Below are 24023 nucleotides of genomic sequence, written 5' to 3' on the forward strand. Positions count from 1 at the left end.
CCCCCCCCCCCCCGTAGTGAGGACGTAGCCTTAGATGGTAAGCTGTTTGGAGCAAGGACCATTTTTTGTTATGTATTTCTTCAGTGCCTAGCACAATGGGGCCCTGGTCCACAACTGGAGCCCATAGGTGCTACTGAAATACAAATAATAAAAAAATTGTAATAACATTTTCAAGAGTTTTTCAAGCAGCCCTTCTAAAAAACTGCCTCAACTTCTTTGCACAAAAGTGACACCAAAAACAGACTTCCATACAGACAAAAGGAAAGTGAAAAAATAAATAAATAAAACAATGAGTCTCGATATAAAGTCAAAAAGAAAACCCAAACAGTGCTGAGTATCATAAACATGGACAATACAAAGTTAAAATATAAAATGATTGAAGTATTGTAAAAGTATAAAAAAATCTGACAACAGTTTGAAAATACTGTTGTATGCTCAAGCAAATCACACCTAGGATCCTAAGCTAGTCAGAATACATAGAAGAACTGAGTAGAAGATACTTATTACAAAAAACAAAACAAAACAAATGCAATATTCTGAAAACAACTTATGTAGCTAAGAGACACATATGCTGTACAAAGATTCTGGTTCTGATTTTTTCTACTCTACATGATGCTATGTAAAAATGACACCTTCCTACTGAACAGATGTTTTGCTTCCATGTATTTGGTATTGTATCTACTTTAGAGAAAAGTTTGGATTGCTCATTATAATGTAGCTATGAGAAATCTGAGGGTCTGTTACTTATTATGCATACATCATCAACAGAACTGATAACTAGGAGGTCCCTCTCTGTCTTTATCCCATCTTTCATTGACATCAACAGGAATTTTTTTGGATAAGCACTGAATAACAAACCAGGTAAACTTCAGGGCTTGCCACTGAGTTTTAAGGCCCTGATTCAGCAAAGCACTAAAGTTTACATTGAAGCATGTGAGCCATCTCATTGAAGTCAGTGAGCCTGCGCACATGCTTGAAGTTAAGTATGGTTTAAGTGCTTTGCTGGATAAGGGCCAAGTGCTGCCCTCTTCTTTATATGTGCAGTGATACTGAAAACAGTATGGTTGCAGAGGTGTAAAGGGCAGAATCTTTTACTGTGATGGTACATCAGCTAGAAAGAATCCCACTTGACTTTTAGATCATATTCAGGTGAGTTTGCTGGGCTGGCAGTTAAAAATGTGTCCATATATTACATTAAAAAAAAAAAAGATATTAAAAGCAAGTTATTTAGGTTGCAAAGCCCTCAAGTTAGAAATGTCAGATTTACAGTTGCCTGTGCAGCCTTAACTCTGTTCTCTTATGCATTCATCCGATGCATCTTATGCATTCAACCTTCAGCACTGTAGTATAGACCTACTACCATTTGAACTATAGAGCTACGTGCATTAGCTGGCAGCAGGAGATGGGCTGTTATCCCAGAGGGGAGCTGCTGGTGCCATGTGCTGAGTTGAGAGGTGGAGCCCAGCCTGGCCTCGCTCTCTTCCTCCCCACAGGCCGTGGGAGTCTCCTACCCTGCCCCGCGTAAGGGGGGATAGACTACTGGATCGACATGCTGTGTCTGGTGGAATTATGTGGGAAGCTCAGGCTAGCCTGGTTCTTCTCCCCTCTCCCACGGCTACCACAGCTGGCGGCTCCCAGGTGTTCCCAGTGCAGAATCTGCTGCCACCACTTGGGCAGTGGTATGACTATGATTCTTTAGAATGTTCACAGTCAGCTGGTATTCTGGCAGGCTGCCAACTTTTTTCCTGAGTAATGAGAAAGAGAAGGGAAAATGTGTCTTACGCTGCTGTTGCTGGAGCTGAGAACTTCTCTGTGCCCTCTGCTTCTGCAGGGGGTCTTCAGCACCCAGACCCCCTTACTGGTGGAAACATTCAGCAGGAAGTCCATTGGCTGAAAGCCCCCTGTTGGAGCAGAGGAAATGTCTATGCTGCAGCCAGGAGCATGCCTCCCAGCCCAGGCTGACAGACTCACGCTAGCTCGGCTCCAGATAGCGCACTAAAATTAGCAGTGTGGACACTGCGGCTCCAAGCAGAGATCCAGGCTAAACATCTGAGCTTGGACCCAGGGGGTTGCTGAAAGGCAGTATGGCTAAGTGGATGAGATTTGAATCTTCCCTATGAGTAGGATGACCAGGCAGCAAGTGTGAAAAATCGGGACAGGGGGTGGGGTGGGGGGGTAATATAAGAAAAAAGTCCCAAAAATCGGGACTGTCCCTATAAAATCAGAACATCTGGTCACCCTACCTATGAGCTACAGGGTTGTGAGCCCAGCTCTGACAGAAGTGATTTTATGCAACCTCTCAAGTACCCCAGCTGCAAAATGAGGGAAACGGTATTTGCCTGCTTCCTAAAATAGGGGTGTGAGATCTTGCTCCATAACAATGGCTGTGAAGTACAAAGAAGTATTAACACCAGTCAGCAGAAGATCTTTTGGCTGCCAACCAGCCCACTTTCCCTTAGGCCAAAAGGGTCTTGGGGGTGCCTCTGTGTCCTGTCTGGAGCTCTAGCTCTTTGCCTACTATGTAGGACAGAGGGAGACTTGTGGGCACACTCATGCAGTTGGCATTTAGGAGCTCTGTGGGGTTACAGCATGCTTAGTGCAGATAGACAACCGGTAGAATTTAGAGCATCTCTAAATCCACTGAGTAGATGAAAATGGCAATTTTCAGAGGCTTATAACTCAGACAAATCTGGCTGGATTTTTACAGGGACAGAAAAAGCATCTCTCTGACTCCAGGGCTATCCCCACGCCAAATTTCAAATTCCTGCTTCAAAGCATGCACTCGCTGGTGCTCTTAAAATGTTTCCAAATGTTTCTATTTTTTCCTGATCCTCTTGGAAATGGCTGCAGAATTTTTGCTAAACTTTTGCCCACAAAATATAAATAAATCAATAAATAAAATCAAATACAAAAGTGAGTCCGAAGAAGAGCGCAAACAAAGTTAATCTCCAATGGTTAAAGTGTAGCAAAGTTATAAGCAAAGGGGAAAAGAAAAGATCTAATTTCTTAATTTTAGGATACAGATTTATGAGAGTTTCTTTCGAGAGGCAGTGTGTTCACGTGGATTGAGCAAACGACATGGAGCCTGCAATTACTACGTTACTAAACTTCTATGTCTTTCCCCTTCTGCAAAATGGCAGAACTGTAAATGTTATCTACCTCATAGGGCTGTAGGAAACATTAACCTCTTGGCAGTGATGTACTGATACCATGTCATAAGAACATAAGAATGGCCATATCGGGTCAGACCAATGGTCCATCTAGCCCAGTATCCGGTCTTCCAACAATGGCCAATGCCAGAGGCTTCAAAGGGAAGGAACAGAACAGGGCAATTATTGAGTGATCCATCCCCTGTCATCCAGTCCCAGCTTCTGGCAGTCAGAGGCTTAGGGATATTCAGAGCATGGGGTTGTGTCCCTGACCAGGTTAGCTAATAGCTATTGATGGACCTATCCTCCATGAACTTATCTCATTCTTTTTTGAATCCAGTTATATTTTTGGCTTTCACAACATCCAGGCAACGAGTTCCACAGGTTGACTATCCATTGTCACAACAAAAGGATACAGATCTCCCATCCTTTCCTCAAAGACATTTCTCGACGTTTGTTCCCTCCCATGTCACCCACATGCCCCAACCACTGGGCGCCTCTTTAAGCTCTCTCAGCCAGCCCTATCTCCCAGTTCTTTCCTCCACTGATCAAATGACCACCCTGTGTTCCTTTCTCTACCAGACTTCCACCCATCCACCTTCCAAATGTGGTTCCATCTGCTCCTCCTGCCCCATCACATGCCCTCCCCTTCAAGTTCTCATTCCAACACGTCCATCCTTGCTCATCTCTCTCTGACCCTCCAACTCCCACCTCTATTCCCCCCAAATCCCTCTAAATTTGAGACAGCTTTCCTAACAAATAAAACATTACACTAACCCCCCTTAGCACCATTTATTCAGGGGGTGGAATTTGGAATTACCAGCCCCTGTATCATGGAACTTTTTTTTAATTACCTGCCCAGTGCAGCTAGTTATATGACCTTGCCCAAGCAGCAGTTTGACCCACGTCCCATCTGCAATACCATTTTACCCTCCTCTCTGCTTACTTCACACCAGACACCTCGGGATTACCTCAGCTGACTGACCAGACTGTGGGCTGTTAGCGACCATCACTTGTAGGATCCTCAGCTGCAGATTGTTCCTCAGATTCCAATATTAAACCTCCAGGGGACTTTTTAAACTGACTCAGGGTAAGTCTAACACTGCACCTGTGCTGGTGTAGCACTTTCATGCAGACACTTCAACAGAAAGGGGGTTTCCGTCAATGTAGTTAATCCACCTCTCCAAGAGGTGGTAGTTTGGAAGAATTCTTCTGCTGACGTAGCTGTGTCTCCAGTGCGTGTTAGGTGAACCTAACTATGATGCACAGGGTGCTAAATTTTTCACATCCCTGAGCTATGTAGCTAGTTCGATCTAATGTTTAGGTGTAGACCAGGCCTCAGATAAAAAGCAGTCCCAAGTGACAGTTAATCAGATTAATATTTTGTTATTTAACCAGAGCACCAAGAATTAAACTTGCAGTAGTGTTTAAGGGGCATCTTTTATATTTAATAAAGACAGTGCTTTCCTCCTGCTCCCACCCAGAGGTGACTGCGCTGAGATTCCTGGATTTCATTAGGAGTGTACTAAGTATTTTGCTCTCTTTTTAAATTTTGGTTACAGCTAAGAGCTGGAATTACTGACAGACCCTTCTTATTACTGATGCCTACTTCCAAATTTTAAACTTTAGACATTTTAGTGTGGTTAGAATTCTAAAAACAGAAAAGTGTTAATGTTTATTTTTTTCACCCTCCCTAATTCACAATCAATTTAAAGATTTTGTCATCAACCTTCTCAAAAACAATCAACTTTAAGTAGACACTCAACACAAGAGGCAGTGGAGTCTTGTGGCTAAGGTGCTGCAGTGGTACTCAGGACATTGGGGCTCAATTCCCAACAATGCCACACACTTTTTGTGTTACCATGGGCAAGTCATTGATTTTGTATCTCTGCCTCAGTTCTTGACCTGTAAAATGGGGATGTAATAGTTCCTTTCTCCCAGCTTTTGTGTATCTTGTGCATTTAGAAGTTAAGCTCTTTTAAGACATGGAGTGTCTCTCACTACCTGTATGTACAGCACCTAGCACAGCAACATCCTCATCTTGATTATGGCCTCTAGGCACTAACACAGTAGGCTGAGGAGATAGAGGAGGGTTACGTAAGGGAGATCTTTCCTCCTTCTGGGGGGACTCTTTGGTACCCTTTCTTCTTGCAAAACTGTACTTTGTTCCAGAACTCACATCATCTGTGAGCCATGCTATCCCTGTAAGTTTTCTTCCTTGGTTGAATACCTCAGGGTAAAGGCTGGCTGTTGGGATGCTCAAGTCTGGACATTCAGGGATGCACTAAGCATGATCAGTGCTTCACAAGATGTCCTTTTCTTGAGCCCAATTGCCATGGCTATCGTGCTGGGCAAAGCTGTGGAAAGTATGGAGACTTAGGTGCCATTGAAATTCACATCATGCAGGAGCTTTTGAGTGGAAAATACCCTCTGGACTAAAGCTATGTCTTTATAGCGGCATAGTCAAAAGCATCATGAAACTTCTTCAGACCATTAGATGTAGAGTGAATAAAGGGTCAAATCCTGAGCTGGTGTGAATGAGTGCAGCTCTGGGATTTGGCCCATAATCTGTAAAATTACTTTAAAAAACCATGAACTGTTCTGCAGACCACCATAAATTAAGGCATTTGGAAGCATCCAGAACTTTGTTCATTAAGTGAAAATATAACTAACCAACTTATATACCGAGTTAACATTAGCTTTTCAACCTAAATTGCACAAAATAAGTCTTCTTCAGATGTACAGTACTAAAGATATCCATGTAACAAAGCAATCAGCATGCAGCAATCAGTTCTGCATGCTCTTACCTCAACTGAGCATTACATCGCTTCACATGTTTTCAGTGTGACCTCTCTTTTTAGTATAATCCAGGGGTCGGCAACGTTTGGCACGCGGCTCACCCAGGTAAGCACCCTGGCGGGACGGGCCAGTTTATTTACCTGCTGACGCGGCAGGTTCGGCCGATCGCGGCCCCCACTGGCCGCGGTTCACCGTCCCGGGCCAATGGGGGCGGTGGGAAGCAGCGCGGGCAAGGGATGTGCTGTCCGCGGCTTCTTGCCGCCCCCATTGGCCCGGGACGGCAAACTGCAGCCAGTGGGGGGCGCGATCGGCCGAACCTGCCGCGTCAGCAGATAAATAAACTGGCCCGGCCCGCTAGGGTGCTTACCCTGGCGAGCCGCGTGCCAAACGTTGCCGACCCCTGGTCTAATCACAATATTTTCAACACAACTTTAACATTCCTTTGCAAGCTCTCCCCAACTCAGTATGCTAGGATTTTAAAAATGAAAGAGATCAAGTGAGCAAAATGTATTTCTACATATACAGATCAGGATATCTAATCAAAGTACTAAGCTACTTGTACAAACCAAACTTGCACAGAAGGGTTTCCTGTCACATATGAATGAGTATTGAAAATACAACATTCAGAAAAACTTGCAAAGAAGAAGGTGGGATGGAGGGGAGGAGAGTAACAAAGTAAAGTAATTACCTATCTCCCTTTGGTTTTCTTTTCTGTACTGTCTTCCCTTTGGGTCGTCTCTCACTTCCTAAACAGGGGCTCCCACCAGGGCCTGTTACCCGTATTGATTCAAGGCCTTTGGAAGATTTCTTAAAAGTAAATTCCACTGGTTCGCCTTCCTTTAGGCTTCTAAATCCTTCCATGTAAAGCTTGCTCTGTAAATAGGAAAAATATTCTTGGTTACTATTGCCTTAAAAACAAAGTTGACAATTATAATAACAGGACAATATTAACTTTCCTGTTATGTTTATCCTACAAGACACAGGTTGAATTGGGTTCCCTTAATAAGATCTACTAAAGATACTACACTTATGGTCATGGGGAAAACATTCTTCAAGCTTAAGAAATAATGAGATTCTCTTTTTGGATATGAACAAAATTGAAATAATAATTTCCTTATTCTCTGCTGAATTGATATGGGCTTTTGGGCTGCACAAATCTAAAAGTGCTGTATGCTAAAAGTGCTGTATGCTCATACAATTCTCTGTAGAAACTTTCTGCAGTTTAAGGCATTTTAATAGAAACAGAGAAGACAAAGCTAATAGGTTTTTAAAAAAAAAATAGGAAGAAAAGAGAGCAAATGCTCCCTCTCTAAGTGAACCTAGATATTGAGTTCTAGTTTGATGATCAAAATGCAACCTTTAAAAGAAAAGGGGGGAAAAGGATAGATTAATTTTCAAACTAGCAGAAGTAAAGAATAATGAGCAAAAAGAATGAAAAAGGAGCTACCAACAAAATGAATTGCAAAGGGTAACTCAGTTACTCCAAGTGAACTGCTAAGTTAGCATTCGTTGCCAGTAAAACTTATCTTGTTAGTATGATCTTAGTATGGATTTATTCTTTGATCCAAGAAAAGCAAATCATTATCACCAGGGTCAGAGAAACAAAACCGCAACACTGATAATCTTTTGGTATATGCTTCTAGCGTGAAATCCTGCACCAATGAAGTCAATGGGAGTTTTGCAATTGACTTGAATGAGGCCAGGATTTCACTCCTCATCTCAAATCCTCTGAATGCTATATAGTACTAAGTCTATATCCAAGGATAAATTTGCTGAATAAAACACTTGGATGAAATGGTTAGCAAGTTAAGTGAAACAGAATAGAATGTAAAAAGGAAGACAAGACGACGACTCAGGTCTTATTAAATGTTTATTCAAAATGTTATATTTAACACAGACAAGATTAGTGGGACTATAAAGTGAATATTACAGAATCACTGGCCATACCCAATACTTGAACTGAGCGTTTATGTTTGTTATAAAAACTAAAGGGAAGGGGAACACTTTTTTGTTGTTATTATTGGTTTGTGAATACTTCAGAATAGACAACACATCTGAATTGACTCATACAAGCTCCCAGCCAGTACTCTCTTGGCTAAACCATAGAGTCAACAAAGGGAAGCAATCTTAACTGTGGAGGTAGGATGTGCTGTAGTGGTCTGGAAGGTAGCTGGACACTAACGCCATCAATAGTCAACATTTTTCCATTCAACCACGTATAGGGTAGAGCTGGAGAACACCAAGGGATGCTCTTGACCACATATAGACAGCAAGAAGTCCAACATCGCAAGGGCAATTGGGGGGACAGTGAGTCTATACTAGCCTGCTAGGACCCCCATTTGTGTCAATTGAGCCTGGCATCCTGTAAGCGTGCGGGACTCACCCCTGCAGCGCCTCCTGCTGGTCTCTTCTGGGAATTAGCTCATCGACCCAGGAGCGCACTCTGCAGGCTGGTGTCCCACTACCGCTTGGTCCCCCTGTCCCTCCCGGACCCGGTGCCCTGTTGTCTGGGGTGTTGCCCCCTGGCAATAACCCCTCACAGCTCTGGGTCTCCCCCTCCCAGGGGAACCCCCACCCACTATCCCCACTTCGCCTCAGTCTTGGCTACTGCCCAGTCTCCATCTAGCCCCCATTCACTGGGGCAGACTGCAATATAAGCCACTCATCACAGGCAAAGGGGTTTGGACCTGCTGCCTCTGCCTACTCCTGGGCTGCTCCCTGCAACTCAGTACCTAATAGGCCTTACCAGGCCTGCAGCCTGGGGCTTTCCTAGGCCAGAGCTCCCCAGCTCCCTTGGCCTTTCCCCAGCACTGCTCCACTCTAGGCACTTAGTTAAGCTCCCTGCAGCTAGGCCCTTCTCTCTCTGAATGCAGAGAGAGACTGTTGTGCTCCTGGCTCCCAGCCTTTTTATACAGGCCAGCTGTGGCCTGATTGGGGTGTGGCCCAGCTGCAGCCGCTTCCCCCATCAGCCGAGGCTTGCTGCTTTCCTAGCAGCAGCCCTCTCACAGTCTGAGCCCTCTCCCAGGGCTGATTTCAAGCCCTTCAGAGCCAGAGCGGGTACCACCCCGCTACACGTCCCCACTGTAATATCTTCATTGGGAAGTACTGGGAGGAAGGCTAGTCTTGTGGTTAAGGCATGGAAGCAACACTGAGACAGGAAGATTTGGCTCCTGTTCCTATCTCTGCAGACTTCCTGTGTGGGCTTAGACAAATGAAGTCACTTAATTTTTCCATGCCTCAGTTTCCCTATCTGTAAAGTAGACACTATCAAATACTTACCTATCTCACAAGGTACTGTGAGATTAAACTAATGATTGTAAACCTGTTTGAAATCCTCATTTGGAAGAAACTATGTGAGTCCACACACAGGCATGCACACAATAAAAGAACTCCTACCTACTGGGCTCCGACAGTCTACTGAGCAGTGGCCATTCATGGTGATACGGGAAATATATTATTGGATTCCAATGCACTATGAGTCACAATATCAGTACAGGCTGACAAAGGGATCTGGCTGCCTTTAGGGAAGGAATTGCAGGTTTTTCAGCAGCTACAAGCACAGCAGATTCATGGATCCACTGGTTAGGATGAGGAGTGTTTGGGCATGACCGATCCTGCAGCTTGGGTAGAGGAAGTTGTTGGACCACGATGTTGTAACAAGTGTGACGCGTGGAGCAAACACTGGCCTCTCCTGGTCAGAGGGGGGATGTCTGCACTGCAGCTGGAAGCGAGTCTCCCAGAGTAGGTAGGTAGATCGGGTAACTCAGCTCGAGCAAGGGCGCTAACAATAGTAGCATGGATGATGTAGCACAAGTGGCAGCTTAGGCTAGCAACTCAAGTCCAAGCCCGCCTGACCCCTGGCTCTGAGCTCTGGGCTAGCCATAACAGCCAGTCTGCTAGTTTTAGCATGCTAGCGTGAGCAAAGCTCCTGCAAGTCTGTTAACCTGCACTGGGAGGCTCACTCCCAGCTGCTGTGTAGATGGCCTTAGTGTCCACTGTTTAAAAGGAAAAGACATGAAAGGGAGGAGTTTGCAGATATCTGTACCCCGCTTTATGCTTTTGGCAGTTGCTGGGAATGAAGGTAAAGGTGCTGATAAGGATGATCCAAAGTGATCAAAGTGGAACGCAGTATTTATTATATTAGCTTGTGTGATCTGCAAAAATGATCCAGGAAGAAGCACTCCGCTTTAAAATATCGGGTTAGAATTAGGGGGACTCATGTCACATGTGTGTGATTTCCAGGCGCCATTATAAATTCACAGTATGAACAGGGGAGGACACATTTAGCCATTGATTGAAATGGACTCCTGCCTCCAACTGGCCCATGATACAGGCCTTCACTGCCCACTTCATAGAATCATAGGACTGGAAGGGACCCCGAGAGGTCATCCAGTCCCCAGTCCCCTGCACTCATGGCAGAACTAAGTATCTAGACCACCCCTGACAGGTGTTTGTCTAACCTGCTCTTAAAAACCTACAATGATGGAGATTCCACAACTTCCCTAGGCAATTTATTCCAGTGCTTAACCACCCTGACAGGTAGGAAGTTTTTCCTACTGTCCAACCTAAACTGCCTTTGCTGCAATTTAAGCCCATTGCTTCGTGTCCTAACCTCAGAGGTTAAGGAGAACAATTTTTCTCCCTCTTCCTTGTAACAACCTTTTATGTACTTGAAAACTGTTACGTCCCCTCTCAGTCTTCTCTTCTCAATTTTTTTCACTCTTCCCTCATAGGTCATGTTTTCTAGACCTTTCATAATTTTTGTTGCTCTTCTCTGGACTTTCTCCAATTTATCCACATCATTCCTGAAATGTGGTGACCAGAACGAGACACAATTCTCCACTTGAGACCTAATCAATGAGGAGTAGAGCAGAAGAATTACTTCTCGTGTTTTGCTTACGACACTCCTGCTAATACATCCCAGAAAGATGTTTGCTTTCTTTGCAACAGTATTACAATGCCAATGTTCCCTCTATTTTTTTCTATCCATGTGTGAAATGAATTTTGTTATGTGCACCAATATCAAGGTAATGTGCAGATGTGCACCACCCATAGAAACAAAAAACCTAGCTATAATATATATTTTTAAAAAGTTACCATAGGGATAATTATTCCAGCCAGGACAGGTTAGGCATTTTAGAACTCACTACTCAAAGAATTAAATTTAAGTGTAAGAGAGAAATAAAAATTATGAAATGCATAGACCAGTCAAAAAACTGAAATAACAGCACTTTGAAAGAATAAAATTACAGAGAATATATGAACATTGCAGGAAGTACTGTACTAAGAAGTAACAACAACAATACAAGTATGTGTTGGGAGGTGAGTGTGAAAGACAGAGTGTGTGTGAGACAGAGACACACAGGGTGTGTGTGTGTGTGTGTCTGAGTGAGAGAGAGAGAGAGAGAAACTGTGTGTGTGTGTGTGTGTGTGTGTGTGAGTGAGTGAGTGAGTGAGTGAGTGAGTGAGAGAGAGAGAGAGAGAGAGGTGCGCTTCCCCATTAAGTACGCTGCCCCTTTAAGTAGATTGGCACTCCCCAGTCTGAAGCCTGCTTGTTCAGACACAGCAGCAGCTGCCAGTAAGCTCCATCCCATACCTCACTCCTGAGCCTGTTGTGTCTCCCCACCCCCATGGAGATGGGGTACAGGGGGAGGGGGATACTCTGACATCAGCACCCCGCTCCCCTCTCACACACCCGCTCTGCACAGTAAGCAGGAGGCTCCCAGGAACAGCTGGCCAGGGGCTCCAAGGCAGAGAGCAGGAGCAGTGCGGTGGGGGGAAGGGGCCCCTGAAGTGTGCGGCCCTTGATAGACTGCTGGGAACTTAGCTGTTAACTCATATTTAGCTTGTGATCCACTATAACCTCCAGATCCCTTTCTGCAGTACTCATTCCAAAGCAGTTATTCCCCATTTTGAAGGTGTGCAACTGATTGTTCCTTCCTAAGTGGAGTACTTTGCATTTGTCCTTATTGTTATATTTTAAAACAAGCACCTTTATGCTTTCTCTCATGCTGTCCCTCAGAGTTGTGAGGAACTCTTTGTAAACATCCTCCTTAAAACTCTCCTTTGCTGTGATGCCTACAAAAAACTGGACAGTGGCTGCTGGTGTGTTGAGACCACTGTCTATCATGCTGACCAATATTGTCACATTGTTTCCTTGTGCTCCTCCTGTCTGCCTGTTGTCTCTTGTCTTATACTTTGATTGTAAGCTCTTTGGAGCAGGGACTGCCTAGCACAATGGGGTTCTGGTCCATGACTAGGGTTTCTTGGTGCTATGATAATACAAATAATAAATAATCATAATCCCGTTTTGCCGGCCCTGAATTCACTCACAGGTACCGCAGTACCTCACTGGTGCTACAGCAGCCACATGGAAAAACATTAGAAGACAGCTTCTTGTCCTACAACAACATTTTGTCCTTATCATAACCATAAAGATAAGTGTTCCAAATGGGATAGTCAACATGGATCAGAGAAGTATGCTGCTCACAAAGGGCATCAGTCAAGCTGATGTGCATTTGTCTTTATATCCCAGAGACATCAGCAATGGTATGGGCTACTTTTTGTTTGTATAGATATACATTTATGCTGTTGTAACTAAAGCTGTGCCAGTGTTTAGGTTATAAACCCTTTTTTCCAGATCTTTTAATTTGGAAAGCAAACAGCTGGAAGTTGATATGTGGTATATAAGTGATACCTATTTTGTTTTTGCTTGTTAGGTTTTGGGGTTTTTTTTAAACTAATTTTGGTTAAACTTTTAAATCCTCTTTTATTTACAGCACTAATGATGGTTTAAAATGTTTTTGCATTGCTCTACTTTAACAACAAAGCTTTCATTTGTAAACAACACTCAACACTATGGACACCAATGGCATTTAAAAAACATTAAAATGCAATTGAAAAGACATTTAAAAGACAGCTACCAAACCTTGATAATCAACTATTAAGTACGTATGATTTCTTTTACACTATGCATTGCTTATTATATGGAGAGAAAACCCAAATGGTTTCATATTGCACCCTGCTACAATATATCTTTGCAGCTCCACCGTGTTACAGAGGGACACGGCGCTCCTCTGATTTACTGTGTAAATGTTTATTATACTGGCAGCCTCCCCATAAAAAGATTATTTGAGGATGCGCCACTATTTTGAAGCATAATGAAAGAAAGTGGCCTAGAAACAAATAGGAAAGATCAAATGCTTGCCCTCTTAAACAGTTTTTATAGAGTTGGTTGAAATATGTGAAACAATATTGGTAATTTTTTTTAATTCCCACTTTTGTTTTAAAAAATGTCAGGGGTTTCCTGACTAGTTCAATTACCCTCACTCCCCCATTACTTTATCTATATCTTGCAATCACATCCATGCATGACAGTGCTCTGAACATGGACCACCCTACTGACCTCAGTGAGACTCTACACGGGTCCAAGAAGGACTGACGCATGTATACCCAGTTGCAGGAGCGGGCCTTAGAAAGGGGGAAACACAAACTGACTACACACAAAGTAAACAAATGAAAAAATAGACACTCTTTCTCTACTCTCTTTCCATTAGAAACAACCTTGGGTGTTACTTGTAGCCGTAGTGAGTAAAGCAATTTCAGACTCGAGTGTGATTTTTAACCTGACAGTGTTCCTCTAGGACGCGCTATTATTCCAAGGTATTGCAGCCTATGCTATAAGGCCGCACACATCTCCAACACAAGCAGTAGCGTGTTGCAAAAAGCTTACAAGTTCAAGTGAGTAACAAACAGAAGGAAGAGTTAAAAACAATCCTGTTTTCATGAAAAGTGTCCCTCACAGTATGAAAATGGAGAAGAAAAATACAACAAACATAAACCATCTAAGTAGGAGTGTGCCTAAAAAGAATGCATTCCTGGCACTGCCTGTGGGTGCTTAAGACTCTCACTGAAACCCACAAAAGGAAGGAAGTTCTGAGTTAAGGCTCATTATGGGGGGTCTATTCTCCTCTTGATATGCGTGCATAACTCCTATTAACATGTACGTATGGAGGAGAGAATAGGCCCCCATAACGAGCCCACTTAATTCAGAATTTCCTTTCTTTTGTGGGTTTCCAGTCAGGGTCTTAAACACCTGCTGACGCAGCCATGAAATTCTTTGAAAACCATTCTGTGGAGGGGCAATTTTGCTCAGACGGTTTATAGTTTTCTGTATTTTTAATGTTTTTTTAAAAACTGTTCAGTATAATGATCAAGTGCTATCAGAGTACGCTTGGCACTTTACAAAGAAAAAGTCAGAGTCTCTGCCCTGAGTTGTTCAAAATCCAGTCAAGGCACATAGCAGATCAAATCCTGAAGCCTGTCTACACTGAAATTTTAAGGAGTTTTCCCTCCACTGATCTAGCACCAGTGCAGTTCCACCAGTGCTAGTAATAGTGTGAGCTTTAGTCTAGACCAGGGGTTCTCAAACTGGGGGGCGGGACCCCTCAGGGGGTCATGAGCTTATTACATGGGGGGGTCGCAAGCTGTCAACCTCCACCCCAAACACTGCTTTGCTTCCAGCATTTATAATGGTGTTAAATATATTCAAAAGTATTTTTAATTTATAAAGGGGGTCACACTCAGAGGTTTACTATGTGAAAGGAGTCACCACTAAAAAAATTGAAGAGCCACTGGTCTAGACCATTGTGTCCTGCAGCATTAGAGGATAGAGTAGTAACAGGTCTGTACTAGCTCTCCTATCTGAGCGAGGACCAAAATGAAAGAATTCCCTATAATTATCAGTGGTGGTGCAAGAACCCAGCACTGGTTGTTGTTGAAAGGTTTAGTGGAAAAAATATGTTTTGAAGAGGCAACTTTATTTTTTAAATCCCTCACTTAAACTCACTTCACGTGACAATAATCTCCAGACAGAGCAAAGTGAACCTAGGAGTTTTACACTCCTGCCACCCTCTCCAGCCCACCCTGAATCTAGCACAGAACTCTCACTGACTACAGCTCGATAGCATCCTTTTGGAAAGGGCATCTCTCTGCCACGGGACTTTGACTGGCTGCTTCACACAAACGTCAATCTATTGCAGATTATAACAGCTGTTTAAACATGAAGTACATGAAATCAGGTCTATGTATCCAGGGTACTGTAGTTTTTTTATCTGGTTTGAGATGGTATCTGAAGTAGATTCTTTTTCTTATTTTATATTTTCAAATTACAAGCACAAAAAGCAATAGTTAATATTTTATAAGAGCTGCGGTTACTATACCTTATAGATGGAATATATAGTATGTCTGCCTACTCTAAGATATGTTTTCTTCAATATTTCAATAAAAGAAACAGAAGCAAAAGAAATAACAGTCTCTACAATTTTAGAAATATCCTGTAGGAAAGCCCAAAGCACTGTAAATTAAGGCTTTAAAAAAAAAGAAGGTTTAAGGTAACATTTGTATTATTATTCACTGCCATTGTTATTGGTAGTTAAACTGTTTCTACTGCCTACTAGACAATGAAGGCTCATGTTTGCCACATGAGTAAATGGCCGTACCACTGCCAATGTCAAAATAGTTGTACCCAATTATATCAGCAATTAATTTGTCCTCGATCTTCTTAGTATTGATAGCAAAGTAAACAAAATGAATAGGAAACAGGGGGGAAAAGAAATACACTAAGGTGCTAACACTGCAAATACTAACACACGTTTCATTTTACTACAGAGAGTGGTCCCACTGAAATCAATGGAACTATTCATGGTAGTAAAGTTGTGCATGTGCTTAAGTGTTTTTGTAGGATTAGGGCCTTTGTGCTGTATTATTACTAGGACCCCATGTGTTGTAGGATGTCATGGGATTTGGCACTGAATGTATCCCGTACTACAGAATTATGAAGACTATTTAAACAATTTTCTAGCCCTTACAGTTGCAAAAATAATCTTCTGAACATGACCTAAGTGTGAACTGATGTATTTGTCTTCATGAGTATGCAGGGAACCTAAAAAAGTAGCTCTTAGAGATATGATTTTTCTCTCTCTCTCTCTCGTCAATTGTGTGTTAATTCTGGAACCTAATGATGAATATATTAGGCCCTTATTAAACAAAGTCCAACAGCATGTGCCTTACTCCAAGCATGGGGTATCTTCAATAGGACTACTTGTGCTCAAAGTTAGGCACATATGTAAGTATTTTGCTGAATTAGGACCTAAATGTAAACATTAAATTTCACTACTGATTATTTTAGCAGAAGCATCCACGTAGTGGGGTAGATGCTCCACCTTGTTGGAGCACTCCTTGAGCGCAGTGGAGTGGAATGCTGGAGGAAGCAGGTTGTAGCTCCCTGATGATCAGCTGCCCAACTCTGGTACAAAGTGAAGCTGCACAGGAGCAGTTCTAACTTACACCACTCAAGGACCTTACACCACTTTGAAGGATCAAGCGTAGTGAAGCTCTGGTTCCTCATACGCACTCCCTATCCCCCATCTGCTTACACTGGAGGAGAAGGTGAAGGTGGGTGTGGCTTGCAGCAGAGGCAGTTCTCTACATAGGGGAAATCTCAGCTGGCCATCTTCAAGTTTTAAGACCACTTTGTGCCAAATAATCAGACAGGAGAATCCAGCCCAATGTGATTATTCCACAGTCTCAAACTGCCTCCAACACCTTTCCAAGAACCAAAAGCCCCACTTGTCCTCTACTTAGTTGCCAAAAGTTGCAACTCTCTTCCCACCCCCCCTCTTTCTGGCAACTTCTGTAGTGAAATTATGCATTTTCAATACTGAATTCCAAAGCACATTGAACATTGAGGGTGTAGTAAAATAAATATTGGGACCACAATTGGGCATGCTCATGTGGTTCTCAGTGCAGAATCTTAAATTAAACAATATAAGGAGTTCTGTAGTGACTGTACTATGCTTGCCATTTAATTCAGTAACACCTTCCATTTTGTAATGTACCTGAACCAGATGTCAACAGATGTAGTTCTTCTAGCATAGCTCCATTATCAGGGAATAGGAGAGAGTTTGCACAGGCTCCCAGAGCTAATGGAAAGGCAGAGGGCTTCAGTATATACAGCCAGGACCTCCAGCCAGTCCCCTGAGATCTGCAGGAGTGGAGACTGGGCCTCCTACTTCTTTCACAAAGGGTACATTCGGAGCAAATTCTGTTATATGAATCTCATTGAGCTTTTCCTCCCTTTGGGATCTTTTCCATGAACTTAAGGATGGTGAGGACTGCAATATGGCCATGATTTACTCTTTTAATTTTGGGGATTTTAAATAATACACTTAGCTGTCTCAGATGACTCTTCCCCACTAATAAACCTTAGAACAGCTGATTTTCAATAATTAATAATGTTAACTTGTATACTCCTGTAAACACAGATAGTACTATAGACAAATATTTTCCATTGGAGATGCTGAAGCACAGGAATGCTATAAAAGGCTCAATTTATGATCTTTGCTGCATATTTCAAGTATTGAAATAGAATTACGTCAGTCAGTGAGAGCACAGGGATAATGTACAGTCACTGATTGGACTTAGTGCACCTTTCAGAGGTCTCCTTCCATATCCTGAAACTAGCCTAGCTACCTCAGCTTTTCAGCCCTTCTCAGCTCCATCAGTCCTGTTCTCTCAATTCCTACACACACACATGCACTTGCTCAGGAAAGACTAGTAAAAGTTTTATTTGTTTAGCTGTAAAGCTTAGGCCCCCCCCCCACCTTCCCCCTGTCTTATCATCCCCTTTCATTCCAATAAACTACATATCATTCAAAAAGAAATCAAGGCCATGTGGAGGGGAGGGGTGAGGAGGGGAAGGAGGTCAGCTGTTCCCCTACTGTGGACCCGGGAGACAGCCTCCTAAGAGGTCGAGGATCTGTGAGTAGAGAGAGAAATGGGGCCAGGGACATTTGCACTACCCTGTGGGAAATGCTCTCTGAAGTTAACACAACCTTAAGCGGCATGCTCCATATCCTGCAGAACCCCCCTCCACCCATGAGAGGGAAGAAGAGACGTTTTGAAAACTGCCCCCAGCAGGGCAGCAAGGAAGTAAGTGAGCATTTCAGTGTAACAAAACCTTGATCATATTTCTTGCCAACTTGGTAGTAATCGTACCCTGAGCTAATAAGCTCCTCAGCCTTTGGTCTCAGAGTTCAGTTAGCCAAGGATAAAATTATTGCCTTGTAAACAGGAAGCTACCTCAGAGATCATTAAGTATTTTATGCTACTGCAGTCATTATTTCTTATCTGTAATGCAGTAATGCCCAGAGGCCCCATTGTGCTAGGTGTGGTACAAATACACTGGAACTCACGGCTCCTACCTCCAAAAATGTACAACATAATTTATTGTGTACATCGGTGGTGTCAAATCCCTTGCAGAGAATTGAATCCTGTGTTCAGTTATCATCCACAGGCCAGGGAATGCCCACTGATGTGAGCTGGGGGGTTGCACAGAGATCAAGGGGAGATTATGGCCCCTATGTAGTAACTAAAGATTTAGTTATTTATTATTTGTTCAGTGCCTTATTGTCACATTCTCGCTCAGTGAGAAAACACTCTTCCTTTCTAGGCCTCCAGTATTTCTGCCTTTTGTTTCCCTTTCTTCTCCATCAGCCTTTCTCTGTTTCTCTCGTGCTTCCTTGTCTTTGTGAATCGCCTCTGTTCTTTTTTCTGTATTTCCTTCCTGGTAGCAACTCTAAATTCCCAACCCAGCAGGCTTCAAACCCGCTCTCTGCCTCCATTCCACCCACTGAAATGATCAGCAGTTAAACAGTTAATGTTCACAGTGAAGCGTCATCACTGAGCTTTAACACTGACACTCGAGATTTAGGGCTAGTCTACACTAGAAGTGCTACATCGGCACAGCTGGATCGATGCAGCTGCACTGCTGCAGCACATCTGGTGAAGATGCTCTATGCTGACGGGAGAGAGCTCTTCCATCGGCATAACAAATCCATCTCCGCGAGAGGTGGTAGCTATGCTGGCAGGAGAAGCTCTCCCACCGACATAGCGCTGTCCACACTGGCACTTAGGTCGGTGTAACTTACATCACTCGGGGGAGGGGAGGGCTTATTCATGCCCCTGAGTGACGTAAGTTATACTGAAGTACGTGGTAGTGTAGACCTGGCCTAACTGAGAATAGAGAACTTGCACCTCTGAGTCATTGATTCAGGCTTTCTGCAGATGCAAGCAGACCTCACTGCACTGGGTACACTCAGTCCCCATTTGGAAGGTTATCTCTGCAGCCATATGTGCTAGGAAAGTTACTTTGTCTTAAAATGAAAGCTTAGATTCTGGAGAACATATGCGGCCCACAATGTGTTATTACCTGTATGGCCCTGAGGATGTCACATGGACCGCAGCTCTGTGCTGACTGGGCCGCAAGTGGCCAGTGGGCGGCAGGCTGAGAACCACTGCATTGACAGGACAATTCACATGAGTAAGGACTGCAAGATCAAGCTCCTAATCAAGAAAAGATTGTCCTATTTAACATGTATAATTCAAGAAGGTTTATTAATTAGGATGTTTATTAAATACTGCATATTTTAAAATCAAATCCCTGCTCCTTAATTTATGGTCCCCACCTGGATACCTAAATCCTGCAAATGCTGAGAAGGCTCATAGATGTTGCAGGCTGTGCTTTCCCCCACCTATGGCACATATTCTCTGTCATGCTCTTTCATATTCCCTCTCCCTTCTTCCCTCTCCTTTTTCCCCTCCCTTCCCCCACAAATAACCCCAAGACTCATGGACACATCTGTAAGTGCACATGTTAATAGCTGGATTTCTATTCCCCTTTGAAAGCTCCACTGACATAAGGATTCAGTATATTACAAAAGCCTAGTTATCATAGGTTTGCATAGAGCCAATATACCACCTAGAAACTAAGACAGAATTTTGAAATACACGTTAATGTATTTAATTACCTTAAAATAATATCAGGGAATAAAGGCACTAGGAGATAGGACAAGATTATCTGGGGAAATTATTAGGGGGTTAGAATATAACTGCCCATGAAACAATTACTTAATAGCTATCTTTTCTTTAAAAAAAGGGAAACAAAGTGCAGTTATTTTCATGTCATTATTTACACTGTAACAACCAAATACTATGCAAGAAAAATATAAACAACATTTATACTGCATTAACAATTCCAGATTTACGAATCTGAGGTCTATAGCATAATCAGTTTCTTTTATTAAGATTAACAAATGTGGCTAGCCTCCCATTCATAGCTGTTTCAGAAAAACATTACAAAACCACAAATACATAATCCAGTACATATTTTCATTCATTAGCATAATCAGTTCCATCTTCCTAAAATTACAGACGACTGAAGACAAAACTGATTTATTTCACATTATATTTTACTTATGATAAATAATTTTATAGGAACTAAAAATACTGATTGGTTTATTCAGAAATTCAAATAAGTTAATACAAAAAAATACTATGTCTTGAAACGTTAATAAGAACAAAGTAATTTTATACTTTAAACCTGTGTCACTGTTTTATGGAAATGACAGATCATCTAAATATGTAACAGTGTACAGGTGGAGCACAGCAAAGCTGGTAATAAATGACTAACACTGTCTGGACATAACAGGAAATGAGAGGGTGAATAAGAATTAATGTTTTTCTTATATAATTGAAATGCATAATCGTAGTAAGAGTCAATGCTGATGATTCAAAAAGAGTTTGTGTGTTTAGTTCTGAATGCTAGATTCTACTTAACTAGAACTTTGAGAAAAATATCCTAAAAATATTGTACTTAGTTTTTTTAAGAAATACGTTTATTTCATTTGTAACTGGTATGAAATGCACTATTTAAACGTACATCTAAAATAGTTGGCGGCAATGGCTGTTTGGAGGATGGGGAAAATTCTGTTCTGTTACAAAGGGAACGTCCCAAGTATCTCCACTGACTTAAATTAAGGTACTCTGAATTTAAACTGGTGTAGATGAGAGCAAATTTTCTTTTATCAGAAGTATGAAAAACAAATATAAAATGACAGCAGAAGAGCTGAGGATTGTGAAGAAAATAAAGAGATTTTATTGTTGCAGAGGGCAAGATTTAAAAAAAAAATTAAATTAAAAAAATAAAAGAAACCCCTCAAATTTATTACTGTAATGTAATATAAAGGGCATTCAGAAATGTTTGCAAAATGTTATTTTCTAAATAACAACACAATACCATGAAGCTATGACTATATTCCTTGAGGAAATCATTGTAGAACTGGAATATGTTGCATACAATGCATTAATCAAAATAATAATATTGTTGGCTTTAATATTAACAGACTTCAGAGTTGAGTCTGCCATTTTTCTGTCATTTTACCACACTAAGCCTAAGTACTGCAATCGCTTTGAGGCCCCCTGAAAGAGGACTGCATCATCTGCAATACAAAGGCACACGGGGGTTACTTAAGGACAAAGAGATATTCTCCTTCCAATGAATGCACATAACTCCCATTAACATTGATGAGAGGAGAACATATACTCAGAAGTGTCAGCCTTATCTCTGAATTTCAATGCTTTTGTAGGTTTAAGTTACACTCTTAATAAAATGTATGTCTCATAAAAGACACATACAACTGACTAATTCCAATTTGATTAAAAGAAAGTATACAGTGTTAAAAGGCAGATTCCCCACAACTGAAACCCTTTCACCCACAAATATTTCCCCCCCCTTTACACTTCCCACAATTTCATATGTGTCATCAAGAAGCATCCTTTGGATTTTTTACCTGGCTTGAGCTGTGTACACTCACTCTAATATTCTTCACTTTAAATACTAAAAGCATTTTGTTACATACCAGTGTAGGACATTGTTTTATTGGATACACAAAACACCCAGATTTCAAATATCATCATGGAGAGTTTCACCTATGGTCATTCTAGATCAGACAAATTTGTATTGACAGAATTTTCACTATAAGTTATTCTACAAGATGGGGGGGGGGGGGAATACCAAAGGCGAAGAGTGAATATGTTTTCTCTTTGAAAAGTCCTTTCTAGCTCAGGGTATTGAAAGACCAGGGACACTGGCTCTACAGCAATCAGACCCATTCAGTAAAAAACTGTTTGACATTGCTTTTTTAAATTAAGCCACAACTCAAAGAAGTTTACTCATGTCCAGCATATCTGTGACATCAATGCAACATTTCTCTATTTAATGTCTCTATTTCCCTCTGTTCTGATACTTTTTTTTCCAATAGGAGATTTCTTTCCCCTGTAAAATTGCTTGCTATCTTTATTAAAACTGAAGTCATTTTATTATATCATCGTTTGATTTTGACTCTTATTTCTTATTTAGTGCCTGTATTATATGATTATCTGGCCTGCTACACTGGATCTACTTAACATTAATGAAAGCTACAACTACTAAAGTTTGACTGCCAAGCAAAAAAATCCCAAAAGGTTGTTTGTGATCTGTACTACTCCTTTTTGGTTTATATAAAGATGGCTCCTAAATAGCTGTCTGATTGTTGATTTTTGTTTGCTTTTTTAATACTAGAAATAAACAAGATCCTGACTTTGGTTAGATCTTTGGATGCCCTTGAAACAGAATGGACAGAATTTTTTAAACAGAAAATATTTTAAGATGTTTTCTCTGAAATGCTTTTGTTCTAAATGAAACCTTGCTTTAAGGAAGCTGTGTGGTTACTATATTAACCACTGTCATTATCCCAGAAGGTAGAGAAATGGAGAGTCTGAGCCTAAGTCAGACCTGCTGAGGCAATCACAATTGATATACAGGGGTCTGCAGCCAGGGTCTGGTCTGAGAGCAGAGAATTGCAGAATTCCATACCAAGACACAGGTGTTGGCTAGTGGCCTGAAACCTGTGAGGTGGTGTGGTTGGACAGACTATGAGGGGTCAGAGGTACAGTTCACCCAGTAACTAACATGGGGCATTTCTCCCTGTGCAATCATAGAATATCAGGGTTGGAAGGGACCTCAGGAGGTCATCTAGTCCAACCCCCTGCTCAAAGCAGGACCAATCCCCAAATAGTCCCCTTAAGGATTGAACTCACAACACTGGGTTTAGTAAGCCAATGCAGGCCAATGCTCAAACCAACGAGCTATCCCTCCCCGTTGGAGGTAAAAATTCTGCTTGGGGTTTTGATCTTTTAAATTTTAGTAATTTCTGTTGTTTTTTTGTTTTGTTATAGAGGTTTAGGGACAGAATGGGTTGTTTGTATTGTGATTGTCATTCTTATGGTGGAAAGGCTTGGGGTTTTTTTTCCCTCTCTCTTTCTCCCTCCCCCCTCAAGGAAGGTTTTATAATGTTCCCTGAAGATCCCGGATTCCCCTGATGTCCTTTGGAAGATTGCTCCATAGCTGAATCCCCTCAACAGAGAATGCTTTGTCCCTAACGCTCACATGCTTCATCCTGGGCTTTGTGCTCTGCATGGTCCCAGAGGAGCACAGCTGTTGCTGTGGTTCACAGATCAAAATTCCATCCTTGATGTAACTGGGGCTTGATCCATTAAGTGCTTTGATAATTAGGACCAAGGCCTTAAACTGGCATAAAAAGCTGACAGGGAGCCAGAGCCAGTGGAGGGACTTGAGCACAGGCCTGATGTGCTCTCAACAGTCTGAGCCATGGAGAAAGCAGGCAGATGCATGCTGTACCAGTTCAACCTGTGCACTGTCTCCACACTCAGCTTTAGATACAGTGAGTTATAGTAATGCAGTCTGGAGATGACAAATGCTTGGATCATTGTGGCCAGGTCCTCATCCAGGAGGAAGGGACAAAGCTTCCTAGTGATCTGAAGGTGAAGGAAAGCATTTTTAGACACTGACACTACCTGGTCATCCAAGTTTATGGAGGAGTCAAAGAGGACCCTGGGGGTTCAAACCACCTTAATGAATGGAGGCTCATGCCTTTAATAGAAGGTGGAAACAGTGTCTCAGCTAGTTCTTCAAAGTGTTTCTCCTTTCAAATCAGAGTCACTTCAGTCTTGCCTGGGTCCAACAAACCCTTCCTCTCCTCTGCTTCAAACCGGAGTCCCTTCCACTCTCCAAAAAGCACAAAAGCAAAGTATTTGTAATAAAATTAAAACGTGTTTAAAAAATGATTAATTAACATGACATGTGTCTCCCAGTCCACTGTCTTACTTCTATGTATA

General features: G+C 42.1%; 1 protein-coding gene across 3 annotated transcripts in view; it reads right to left on the reverse strand.

Annotated features, from left to right (window-relative positions):
- The window catches only part of LIN28B (lin-28 homolog B), a 121316-nt gene that overhangs the window by 50025 nt on the left and 47268 nt on the right, over positions 1 to 24023 (reverse strand). For all 3 annotated transcript variants that reach the window (XM_024196710.2, XM_024196712.2, XM_024196711.2), the window contains one exon: positions 6637 to 6821. In XM_024196710.2, the coding sequence (XP_024052478.2) occupies positions 6637 to 6821 (185 nt within the window). The remainder of the gene's footprint in view (positions 1 to 6636; positions 6822 to 24023) is intronic.

The sequence above is a fragment of the Terrapene carolina genome, unplaced genomic scaffold, assembly GCF_002925995.2.
Source record: "Terrapene carolina triunguis isolate 2854851 unplaced genomic scaffold, T_m_triunguis-2.0 Scaffold42, whole genome shotgun sequence".
Lineage (NCBI taxonomy): Eukaryota > Metazoa > Chordata > Testudines > Emydidae > Terrapene > Terrapene triunguis.